This window comes from Phaenicophaeus curvirostris, chromosome 3 (genome assembly GCF_032191515.1).
Source record: "Phaenicophaeus curvirostris isolate KB17595 chromosome 3, BPBGC_Pcur_1.0, whole genome shotgun sequence".
Classification (NCBI taxonomy): domain Eukaryota; kingdom Metazoa; phylum Chordata; class Aves; order Cuculiformes; family Cuculidae; genus Phaenicophaeus; species Phaenicophaeus curvirostris.
The window spans coordinates 62,283,123-62,296,481 of record NC_091394.1 but is presented as its reverse complement, the minus strand read 5'-3'; the positions used below and the strand labels follow the sequence as shown (position 1 = coordinate 62,296,481).

At 39.9% G+C, this 13,359-nt stretch overlaps 1 protein-coding gene across 1 annotated transcript in view; it reads left to right on the top strand.

Moving 5' to 3' along the window:
* CYP7B1 (cytochrome P450 family 7 subfamily B member 1) overlaps nucleotides 1–13,359 on the top strand; it is a 133,084-nt gene extending 119,725 nt beyond the window's left edge. Inside the window, exons 5-6 of the mRNA XM_069854185.1 lie at nucleotides 4,142–4,320; nucleotides 8,279–13,359. Of these exons, the coding sequence (XP_069710286.1) occupies nucleotides 4,142–4,320; nucleotides 8,279–8,575 (476 nt within the window). The 3' untranslated portion in view covers nucleotides 8,576–13,359. The remainder of the gene's footprint in view (nucleotides 1–4,141; nucleotides 4,321–8,278) is intronic.

Here is a 13,359-nt window from a genome sequence, read left to right as displayed (position 1 = left end):
GGGAGACTGTGGACCAGCACTGCCTTTGCCCTTGCAGCTCACTGACCCAACCTCTGAGGCTGAGCTTTTCCTCTTGGCGCTCCCCCTGTGCCAACCCAGAGCACAGAAAACCAGGATTTCTGTCCCTGCTCTCGAGTAAGGCAGACCAGGTGGGATTCTTGTATGTTCATCACCTTGTCAGCTCATTCTCCTGTTTTAAGTGCTCTGATTCTCCGTCCTCTTTTTTTGTCTACTATAACAAGAGCCTTTTTTTTGGATTCCTTGTGCTATGGAGAACAAGCAAGAATTGCTAAAAAGCCTTTCTCAAGAAGCAATGTTGTTATTATGGTCAGATTCTTTGGGTATAGGGAACAATATGGCCTGAATTACTTCTAAATTCAAAGCAGCAATATGTGATATTTTTATTTAAAAAAAAAAAAAAAAGAATTTCAACCCACAGCAAAAGTAGCAAATTTTGGCCCTGATTATTTTTTCCTAACGGCATTTCTGGGGCAGCACACTTTTTTTGTCTATGTAAGCATTTTCCCAAAACCAGAACGCGAGTGTTTGTGAGCACAGAGTAACATACATTATTAGTCGTTATGGCTCACAACGGAGCTCTAATATGGTAAACGACACATGAGAATGGTCTGTCGGTTTTTATGGTTATAATGAAAATGCAAAGGGTAAAGCAGAGATATACTTAGTGCATGTTTAATGCTAGACGTGTTTAGTCAGTTCGTTTGTTTAATATTAGTCCATTCATTTATATGGTGAAGTATTCTTGCCCCAGGTCATTGCTGAATCTCAGATATTTCCTGCAAAAAGAGCACAGCTTGAAAAATTGTTTTGTACAGAGGAAAGGGTCGGAACCCAAAAACGGCTAATGCGGAGCGTGTAGCTGTAACGCAAATGTTAAGCATTAAAATCGTTGGTTGGATTGAGAGAAATGAATATATTTTCCTGGAACGGGCTGGGCAGTACCATTTAGTTCTTAGCAAGATGCAAATGTACTTGTTTCAGATCATCGTTTGTGTTGGCATACCATGATGCATGTGGGTAAATGACCCCCCCAAATATTTGCATGCTCAATAGCTATTTTCCTACAATACACTCTAATAATTATAGTACCTTATTACCTGCTGTGTGTTAGTGTAAAATTAACAATCCATTATGCACAATAACTTTTATAAAACATTTACAGATAGAGATCATGTTTAATTAAAATTAACTTCCCTACAAAAGCCAAATGCACTTATGATTCGCAATGACCTTTTATTACCTGCAGTCCCTTGTTTTGGCTGGATGATTGACAGCTTGCTGTTTGGCTACCATGTTGTATTTCAGCTGACAAGACTTTTCATTTTAACTCAATTTGCCTGCCTATCACAAGCTGGTGGCAGGCCAGGCTCAAGTCACCCAGCTTTGCCTCAGCAGCTTGCTCTATTTCTCATTAGTACGCATTTATTCAGTGGAAATTGGAAGACAAATGCTTGAAGGCATGTGAACTAAGTATAGCAAATTAGGGTTTAAAGACTGAATATTTATAAGTATATTGAAACAGTTTAAAAAAAAAATCTAGAATGAATTGGAAGCTGAGTGCTAGCTTTAGTATAAGAGAAATGAAGAGATAAGTGGGAGGATTCTAAGAATAACAATACTATGAGAGAGATCTCTTTTTTTTTTTTTTTTCTCTCTCTCTAGAAAATATGTAAAATCTCTCTGACAACACCTTATCAAACAACAGCCTGGCTTCTTTATGTAGCGTTCACACAGTGAAGTTTAGCATCTCATGTGTGTAAGAAGCGGGGAAAAAAATGAGGGTCATGTTCATTTGCTGCTTGGTTATCCCTTGGTATGCTTTAAATTGCCTTGTTTGTTCGGCACAAGCACAGAAACAGATGTTGCTCTACCGTGCTGGATAATTTACTGTACCTCACGGTGCAGAATGGAAGGCCTCCCAAGCTACCCAGCTGGTCTGTCAGCAGCAATGGCTGGTGTCTGCTGAACTATGACAACTGCAAGTAAAGGCTGCAGTTTTATTGTGCAGTTGTCATTCCTCTCAATGTATAGCTCCGGCATTTGCGGAAAGCTGACTGTCTATTTTTTTAATGTGAGCCTGCAAAGCCATATAAGCGCCATTCTCCTTTGTTGATCATAATGTGACTCATTACTTTTGTCATCTAATGATTATCGGCATGATCGCTCAGAGCGAGAGCCAAGCTTGCCTTCCACACATAACTGGTACTGGAAGGTAAAACAGATTTGTCATTTATGATCTGACCGCTAAGCCACACTTTGTGCTCCATTATTGTGATTAACTTCTGCATAAGATATGCTGCCCAATTGTCATTTGGGATCCGGCAGCAGGCAGGGACTGCCGTGCTTTCTGGGAGGATGTCCACCAATAGGATGTGACTGCATCGCTTTGGCGGTTAAACATAAACCTGCTACAATATTTCACAGCAGTGCTTTACTAAGTATTTTTCTTTTCTTTTTTTCCCCTCCTCCTCCCTTCCTCATTTGATTTCTGATGTATGTCACCATCATTTCCAAATGGTGGACCAGCACAAAGTTACCAGCTTCGTTTTCTGCAGGTTGAAGACAGTCTGGGAGTGGAGGCTGGACCTTTTCTTTGTACTGCGTAAAGTTTTGTTGCCAGAGCACTGCCAGTTGAAATCTATCGTGTCAGGTGCCTTGTGGCTATCCGCAGTAGAGGCCATCTTCTGGAACCAGGGTTCTTTTCTGGCTTCGTCACCAACAAGCCGATTTGACTCTGCCTGATTATAGTAACGAAGGCAGTCCAAAAGAATATGCACAGACTCACTGTACGTCACATTGAATCACGGTGCTGGCCACACAAAGCTGACCGCAGCCTCATTTCTTTAGACAAATGCATGCTTAAGGAAAAACCTCCTGCAAGAAAGCATCCAGGGCCACTTTATTTGCTATGCATGCTGCACCAGATTTAATTTTTAGTGAAAGAACATTTGTTATTATTTTTTTTCAGAGGCATCTACACTGGGTAGCTACTGTCTCTAATAAACTAACCTTTTGGGTGCAGCAGTTACGGTGCCTTGGTGAACACTTAGAGAAGGCTTATTTAATATCACAGAACATAAATGCAGGCACGAATGGATTATTATGTGCAAACGAAACCCTGTTTTAGGCTGTTTTTCACACTGATGATTAGAAGAAATCAAGTCACATATAACAGCGTCCATACACGCTGGTAGAAAAATAGTCAGTTTTGATTACAAAGTGAGAGATGCAGCCCTAGACAGGAGCTACATGCTGATATACATGCTATCAGAATGATTTATGCAAATTATGCATATTATTCCCAAAGGAATTCCTCCTCAAACTGCCAGGATAAATTGCCGGAAATTAGCCATAAAATCTGTCGTGCTAGGAGCAAAAGGTGAAGGCCACTGGGAAAGCAAGGACATTCAGCTTCTGGAGCCTTCCAGGATGTGATGGTGGAGACAGAAATCTTGCTTTCCCTAAGCCTGAAAGGACGATGCTTTGTTTTCTTTTGACCATTTAAAAGTGTGTTTCTCTCTTAAAATTACTGGGCAAATAATGAATTGCTTTCATTCACTCTGACCATAACGAACACTATCATTTGGCAGTGTAGTGCACTGGAAAGAAAATAAATAAATTTTTAAATCCTCAGAATGACAACAGAATTAACAAGCAAAATGATTTTTTCTAACATATAGTCCTGCCATTACATCCAACAGCTTTCAAAAGGCAAGCTAAATAGCTCTGTGGATACTTCGCTGGTATTTGCTTGCAACCTCCAAAATATATGTAAATGCGTTCATGTCCTTTGATTGCACTGTTTTCAACATGATGCCTGAATAATGACTTTCCACCCAAAACTCAGTGCTGCCTATAGCCGACAGGATTTCTCAGCACTATCAGTGAGAATCACATCGGGAGGTTCAGCATCATGGCTCCCCGCCCCTTACCCTGCAGGGTTGTTTATTGCCTCCTCCTGGTGTCTGCTTTATGTTTGGTCTGTGGGGTTTTTTCCTTTTTTTTTTCTATAGCCTGCCCTACTAAACCTGTCGAGATTCAGCAGCTGCAGCCATGTATAACTTCCAGTCATCTCCCATATTTCTGATGCTTCCCCCCCTCCACTTTTGTTTAATCACAGAGAGTGCGTTAAATGAGAGTTTACGAATGTGCTCATCCTCTATGAACATCCGCATCAGCCAGGAGGATTTTGTTCTCAAGCTTGAAGGGAATCAAGAAGTCAGTTTGAGGAAAGGAGACTGGATAGCCCTTTACCCACAGATTTTGCACATGGACCCTGAGGTCTATGAAGATCCTAAGGTAAACGTTCAGCTGGTACTGCTCTTCCTTCTCCAGGCACATTGCAACAGTCAAGCCTTTTGTGATCTGTGAGGTTTTTTTACTGCTGTTTTTTCTTGCGGAACAAATCTTCCTACTTTCAGACGCATTTTCTAGGGCCCTACAGGTCAAAAGATTCATGACCTGAAGAGAGAAATATGGTGATGGGACAGACTGCTACTGCTTTCAAAGGAATTGACAATTGCACGTTGACTACCATAAACTTTAGACTAAATGTGGATTTTGTTTGGCAGTGGATCATTTGATACCCAAGAAGGGCTGAATAATAGAAGGTGGTTTAAATAGCAAATAATGTGGGCCATTTAGCTAAGTGCCCCCAAAGCATCATTGACTCTCTGAAGCCCTATAACAGCAGTATCTTACTTGAGCCTTATGCTTTTTCACCTCCCTTCGTAGGGATTCACCCTTTCTTGATCAATTAGTAGAGTGTTGTGAACTTGAGACTGTAAAGATGTTGCTCTGCAGCAAAGCAAAGCTCGGAGGCTAATTGTGTCATCTCCTTGTATTTTTCTCTGACGCTCGAGTTAATGAATATCAAAGACTCGAAATTAATCCACCCTGTCTCAGCCTTAATACAGCTTCAGAAGTTCACCACCTGCATGCAAATTGAACAGTCCTTGTCTCAGCTAGGTTTCTCCCCCAGGTTGCTGTCCCCAGCCCAGGGTGCCACAGAGGAAGCATGGGGATGTGTGCTGAAGCTGTTAAATGCTACCTCTGCACGAGAAGCAAGAGCTTCTACCTGATGCATTCGTCATTCCCATTTTCCTGAGCAAACAGCTGTCTCCCAGGCGTACTGATTTCCATCCTTGGCATTTGAGACAAATTAAAAGAGAACTGGGTTTTTTATACACTTATAGAAAATCCAAGTTAGAGTCGTTCCCTGAGGCTCTTCCTTTTGGGAATTGAAAGATATGCGATGGGAAAGGGAAGATGAGATTCAAGTGCCTTGTTGGTGTGGTACAGCATCTTGCTGTGCAGTGACACTAGTAGCCTCAGTGAGAGGAGGTGTGGAGCATGTTAGAATTAGCAGGAGTAAGATATGGTCATAGGGATGGAAACTGGAGCCATGAAAATGGAAATGACATCCAGGAGGGCTCTGCTGACTGAATCCACTCAAAAATTAAGACAAAGCCTGCTAAGGAAATTAGGATTTTAAAAAATAATCCATATATTGGCAAATATTTTATTAATATTTCTGTCCTTAAAAAGTAACAACTAACAAATCAGTTTTTTTCTTATTTTATTCTTAACACTTTATTTTGGAGAACATTATTGATTTGTCAAAAGTCCATCTGTTTGTTTAAGTCCTAGACCAAAAGCATCAGTGTGGAAACTGATCCCCTCCCTTATCCAATAATTGCCAGAATATATTACCATATTTCCATTGCTTGAATATATCTGCTTAGTATCAGCTCAGCTCAGCTTTCACAGTACAGCTTTAGTTCATATATTTTATCTTTTTGATAGTGAATGAGCAATCCACACATTGCAGTACATTGATTTCAGCACATGGGCCCTCTGGAAGAGTGGGGAAATCACTCTTCTGTTTGGTTCTTAAAATATGCAGTGTGCTTTCAACAATAACTACTGAGGATCAGATAGAGATGGAGAATGAATTTTTTGAAAGGTGCAGTCTTGAGCTTGTCATGTATTTAGGGAAAACTTTCCTGGGAAAACAGGCAGCTTGACGGGATAATTTTGTAGCAATGCTTTTCTCCTGGATATATAAATTTAAGTTCAAACTATCTTCTGCTTTGGCACCATATTGTGTAAGTGTAAGCATATATTGTTGACCTCTCTCTCCACTCATCAAAGTCTAAATAAAGAGTCACTTTTTAAAAAGTGGATAAGTGAAGCCCTAAGTCCTAACTCAGCTAGTTATGGAGTTCAGCAAAAAAACTCTGCAAGTCTCACAGAGTGAAATATCAGGAAATCCTGCAGGAAACCCAGAATGGTTGCTTCCCAGACAAAACTGAATACAAGATGTGACAGAGAGAGACTTATATCAGTCGCAGGATATTGCTCAGTTTTCGTAATACTCATAGCAGGGCATCCACACAGAACTTCGTCTCCTGTTCTTGCTCAGTGTCCTCACAACCAGCCTGTCCTGTCCCTTCCAAATAGACCTCAAGCATGGCTGAAAGTTCCTTTGATGTCAAAAATTAGTCTTTATTTAGCCAACAAACTAGCTTTTAAAGAAAAACTATCTTGTCCTAAGGGCTTCAACAACATGAGCGTGAGTTTGATATCACTGTCATTGGCTCCATGCCTGTCTCACACTTGTTTTCTGCTTTTCCAGTTCCTTAGACAGCAATTTATTTTTTGTTAGAACACTCAAATGGCTTTTAAGATGACAAAGAAAGCATAAGGTTTGGCCCAGTACATCTATGTGAGTTCACTACCACAGTTCTTAGTTGTTCCATGGGCCAGGAGTACACCTTGTGGAAATGTTCCAACAAAGTGAAGAGCTATGTGTTTGGTTGGCTTGTTTTTTTAAGCTACTGCAGTTCATATTTAGCAATGTTTTTTTAGACCAGCAGGATTTACATTTCAGGAAGTGAATCTTTTTTTTAAGGAAGAAACGGTATTCTGGGCTTTCATTCGTTACTGTGGTGCTTCAAATGAAGCAATAGCTTACCAGGAAAAAAATAATTGCATGCTTCCTTTTGGCTGGTGTGTTCAAAGAGGCTCAAAAGAACTAGTTCTCAGTGGAAACACACATATAATCACTTCTAACTTCATGGAAAAAATCCAGGCTTCTGCCATTTAATGAAACAAGCTCCTGTTCTTCAACACCTGAAGTTACATCCCCTCAACTGCACCTTACACTCGTTCCCTTTCTGTTAGACTGCCTCCCATGCCGCTAGTTTTTTTCTTGACAGCAAAATCTGCAGTGCATGATTTTCAGAGCCTTTTATCTGATGGGTAGATCAGTATCAGTGTATTTTTCATTGTGGTGTGGTTTTTTTAATCAGTTGAGGTTGATTTCTGTCTGACTGACTTGTTCCCAGCCAGCTCCAAATGGCTGCTGCTATAGCAGATGTATGCAAAGCAGGACAAATGCTAATGAGTGACCATAAGCAAGAAGTGTCTGTCATTTTTATTCAAAGCATGCAGGAGGATTTTGTAAGTGGTTAATTTGCTGTTGACTGAGTGAGGATGCCAGATCTCCTTCATTCAAAAACACGAATTATCTCTAAAGAGGGATCCTGCTACTGGAAAATATTCAGAAAGATGTTCAATTTATAGAACATAGGTTACAAGTGCAACCTCAGGCCTTACTTGAAATCATCCTCTTTATAACAGTCAGTCACTGGTGGTGCTGGTGCTTTGCCCACATCTTCCAGAGTAAACCACTTGAAGGTCAGATGTGGCAAATTAAGTAGCAACCATCTCCAACTAAAGGGAAAATTGACTGCAAAGTATCCAGTCTGTTTTTTTGAATAATCTGCACCACTGGGTTCAAAAGAAGGATGGATTTTGCTCTAGCTTGCTAGAACAAGATGGTTGCGATGCATTAGTTTATTCACACGCATTTGCCGAATTTGGCTTATTCATTATATATGTACCACACTGAGTGCATATGATGCTTTACAAGAAGATTGTCCTTCCACTAAGGTTCATTGTCCCTGCTACAAAGCAGTCAAAATCTAATTACAATCAATATAGGCAAGACAGTGGATGAGATGTAGGAGTTTAAGAAGCTTGATGTAAAAGGGCTAAGTGAGTGGATTTAAGGACTGTTCTTTGCAAGAAAGATAATGTAAGTTAATGAAACCTGAGGGAACCAACTAAAAGGAGAAGTTGTCAGCTCCTTGTCTTCCTCTTTATCTTATTTTCTCGGTTTCAGAAGTATTACCATTGTGCTAACAAAGCACACGTAACTGCCTTGTTAGATGTCACACTCTTTTATTTTCAGGAGTACAAGTTTGATCGATACACAGAGAATGGCAAGAAGAAAACCACGTTCTACAAGGCAGGAAGAAAACTGAAGTATTTCCTAATGCCCTTCGGCTCTGGGATCAGCATGTGTCCAGGGAGGTTCCTTGCAATGAATGAGATGAAGATGTTTCTTTTCTTACTATTGGCTCATTTTGATGTAGAGCTAGTGGAAAACAAAGCTGTCAGACTTGATAACAGTCGTATGGGCCTTGGTATCCTCCTGCCAGACGTTGATATTGCCTTTCGCTACAAGCTAAGGTCCTCAAGAAATTGAGTGGCTGCCTATGTGTCTTCTACTAATATCCATGTTTGCTCTGTTTCTTCAGTCAGCTTTGCATTTTTGGAAACATTTCCTTTTCCCTCTCTGCTTTTACCTCCTTCCTTTTTGTTTCTAAGGAGAAAAATCCTTGGGCTGGAGGCAGATGTCGGATGCAGGAACACAAATCCTCAATTTATCCTGCCTAAGTTGTGAGTAGTGAGGTAAGATGACAAGAGTTTGGCCAAACAAATAGCCCAGCTTCCCTACAAGACAAACCATCATACTCTTAGCCATGAGTAAAGCAGGATTTACAAGGAGGATGGCATCAAGCTGAATCCAGGCCATTTGTATGGGAAGTGGGCTCAGCAGCCCTCTGTAACATGGGTTCTCCCTTGTTAGATTGGGAGGTCCCGTACATCCACCATCTGGAGGCGTCTCTGCATCTGCTTGTAGAAGCATAATAGAAAAAAAAAGGGGGAACTTAATTTTAGAGAGTGAAAGGATTTTTACTGATTATTATTCTAACTTTTTGCTTACTCTGTTCCCTTCATGGTCTTGAGTGACTTAGCCCTCATTTCAGAATTGTAATGGAAGCTGTGTGGCATGACGAGGGATGACTTGCAAGAATGTGTTAATGGCAACACATTTCTGACTTCAGTTTTATGTGCTGAGGGTGAATGCTTTGTTTTTCTTCTGGTTTTTGGTAAATGCAAAGAGATGAAAATCTGTGACTTTTTCCTGCAGACATTTGAAGTCAGAAGGGAGGTTCTGATGATTTTAACATACTCTGGGTGAAGCCTAAATTATCTATTTCGACTTTTGAGCCAAAAAAAAAAAGTATATTCTTCAGGGAGAAAATATATCAGCCTGTTTGAAACTATTCTATCATCTCAAAAATGGCTTTCTTTTTCTATCATTCTTTTCCTAGTAACATGTCCGCATGTTTTATTTTGACCATTTCTTGTGTTTTTTCATTTCTCAAAAAAGACATAAGAAAAGAGAGCTTCAAGGTCAAGTCTAGTATCTAAAACTACTTTTCAATAGTGTTTTACTGCACCCAAGTTATGCATACTCAGAGTAGTGTGACCTGTTTTTGGAAACAGACTTGTCCATCTACACATTGGAAAATAAGCTTCTCCCTGGGGCCAAAATCTGAGCAAGTGACAACTCTGGGCAGCTACAGAAGTTATCTGTGTACTGGCTGCTCAATCTGCTTCAGTAGGCAATCAACTCTTGTTTCAAAAATGAATTTTCTGATGCACAGGATTGGAGATTTTTAGACCCTGTCTCTTTTCTGAGCCATCAAAGACTGATGAGGATTCTCGTAGTTGTCCAGTCATGCTTTGCCAAGATGATAATTGTAATGGGAGAATAGCCATGTCTGTGGGACTTGTCTTGTGTTCAACCCCAAAAAATCTCTCTTTGGGATGTGCCAGCATGAGTTCTGCCTGCACTGCCAGCAGATGAATAACTGCGCTGTACCTGAACAAGACTTCCCTTCAGACTCCCAAGTCTCCAGTCATCGTTCATAGAAGTTAGACTGGAAGAAAGATGAAGAATTACTGCAAAAGAAGGTTTGTTTGGACAGCCAACCCTTGTTCTATTCAGTGCCAGGATCTGCATTTCTCTAAACAGCTAACCAACCATGGAGGTATCATCACCATCTGAACATGAGTTCAGATTTGTCCTGTAGATGCTGAATGAATTGCTGGCTTATCTGGAGTTGAGAAAATTCTTAGTGATTGCTGAGCAAGTCATTAAAAAGACTATTTTTTCCCCCAGTATTTCATTGTTTGTATTGCTGTGTTTTTGAGGTATCCTGCTTTGCAATGTCAGAGGCAGGATGCTGAAAAAAACCACCTGGCACTGTACTTTGTGCACAGAGCTCTGTAAACTTCAGCTTGACTTATCTTTTCCTGGTGGAGCATCAGAGCCACTAGCTCATTTTGAGAATACTGGGCTGGAATATCCTCTTCCTTAATCTTGTGTGTCTTTTAAAATCAGAAATTTTACTGATCTCTAAAGCACTTGATGGCCCATGGATGGAAACTGCTACATACATACTAAGGATTAGAATTATTTATTGTTATTTGTGTAGAAGCCTGTTTAGTTATTCACATAAAGCACATACCCTAAATAAGCATCAGTAGAAAGGCTTTCAGAGATTGACACAGCCACATTCCAAATCCTCCGAGGAGAAAATTGTGGTTTTGTGAGATATATTGGATAAATATTTTCTCTTCATAGGCAATATCAATAATGTTTGCAGTGTTGGAGTACACTTATATTAAATGGGCCTTGCAGTTGATTAAATGCCTTAACTTTGCTTCAACATTTAATCAACAGCAAAAGCTGATTATTGCTTTGTGCCACAGAATAAAATTTGTTTTTATGGAGAGATTCTTGTACTCAAGTTATTGCTGGAGTTACTCTACAGGAGCTACTCTGTACTCAGCCATAGCTCACAATCCAGTTTGGACATTAGAGCCTGGTTTATTGAGAGAGGAAAAGTTGATATTATTATACTGTTGACTGTATTCCATTATTGCTTAAATGTAAGCTGTAAAATGTCTAATGCCACAGTTATGATAAATCTTTCTTTGGCATCCAACTTTGAAACAAACCTGAAGCAACTGTGAAATTAACAGTAAGTATTTGTTTTAAACATAAGACTTTTTTTTATAATTGTATTCTATTTGTAGGATTTTTAATTGGAATATCACAGGCTGCTGCATAATGTAGTAGGACAGTAGAATGTGCCAGAAGTACATGCAAATCATTAGTAATTTCAGATTAATTGCTGATCAGTTTGTATAGTATCTATTTTGAAATTAAAAGAAGAGTTATGTTGTATCCAAACCAGCAAATTAAATCTATAGGTCATGCAAAAAATAATAAAGAGAGAGAGAGAAAAAGTTAGAGTCTTTCCCTGGAGTTGCAGAAAACCTCTGTGAAGGCACTAGGAGGCCTTTCATTGGCTGTACACCCATGAGAGGCCAGCATTTTTCTGGGATAAGAAGCAGTTGCTCTTTTTGCTCAGGGCCCGAAATAATCAAAGTTAAAGCATGTTTTGCCCAGCGTGTCCTGTTATTATGTCCCTGCTAACCCATGCTTCTGGTAGATTAGTTTTGCTGGTAAGCAATTCATCACTACCCTAGCTGCAGAGAGGGGGTAAGCCTCACCCCCTGTTCACAAGTGCTAGTGAAGGACAGAGGAAATGTTAAGCCCTTCTGGTCCATGTACTCTGCAGCTGAGGAGGTGGCTTACTCAGAGGCAGCAGCTGGTCTGACCAGGAGTGACTTGGTCTCCTTGAAGCTGGGAGTGAAAGGCCCACGGGATCAGTATTCCTGGTTGATAAGCAGTAGCAGCACAATGAGATGAGCATGCATCATCCCTGGAGGTCCAAACTGGAGCCAAGCTGGCCACAGCAGGCTGCACTGAGGAGAGCATGACATAGGGAGCAATGTAGGTTTTTATGACCACCTATGCTGCAGAACCTAGGACTGAACAGCTCTTAATGTCCACCACTGGGGCACCAAGATGTCGACAATATCTAAGCAGAAACCGCAGTGCTATTTATTAGCGTTCAGGTGCCAGTGGTGCTGCAGGGGTGAGTGGTGAGAGGCAGTTAGACCTTGTGCTACCTTATTCTCCTGTCGACTCCAGCAAAGGAGTCTGCCCTGGAAGCCCAGCAACACCTGCTTGTCTCATCCACTGACCCAGCAGGTGTAGGGTCAACCAGGAGAAGTGCACGGGTGCCCCTTTGAATTTCTCTACTGCTCCTCTAGTGAAACTCACTGATGGGTTTGAGATGTGATTTGGTTGGTCAGTACCAGCCTCCAGCTGTAAGTTGTTACTCTCTATGGCTATATTGATAATATCTTCTGCTATTAGAAAAAAAAATCAGGTTTACTAAGTCAGTAAGGCCCTTTGTAGAACCTGAGTAGAAAAGTGAATTCATCATCAACTAATGTGAATGATAAGATGTGATATTTTCATTGTTCTTATTTTAATTTACAGATTGTATGTTCTCCATTTTCATGCTGGCACTCAGTACTCCTATAAGCTATTGTAAACTTGTTTCAACTTTTACATTGCTTAAAAGACCACGGTAATCTACCTGTGTCTGTTTGCAAATTAGATATTCACATCTTTACCAATATGTCCTGATGTGCTAACATAAAAACATGTAAGAGTTGTTCTTTAGTTTATGCTTTTGAGCCAGTTGCGTGTCACTATTTTGGGTGTTGCTGTTTTTATGAATAACTATTGGCCTGTGATTTTTTCTTGTAGAATTAGAAATGGTCTTTTATTTCATCATTATTGAACTTTCTGGCTTTCAAAAGATTGTGAATTGCTCTAAACTGTGCGAACTGACATTTTGTATATAAATGAACAACTGTTAGGTTCTACTGTAATAGTTAATTCCCATCATTAAGGCTCTTAGAACAAATAAGGCATATTGTGAATTTCTGAGCAAGAAAATTGAAACTTCATTATTTTAGTAATCTAACCTGCTAAGTGAATTTTGTATTAAAAGGACACAATAAAAATGAATATCTCTATTTTAATATTGAATGACTCTCCATGGAATTTTTTTCAAGCTCACATTTACACTTTTCTCGCAGATTCATAACTATTGATTTAATTTTAAAATTATTTATTCAGCACTTTCCTGTTACTTGATCTTGAAAGATATTTCTGTAAGGAAAAAAAAAATATTTAATTCGGCACTGGCATGGTGCAACTCCTTTGAACTCAGAAAATTATCGAGTCTGTTTTACCTACACACACACACA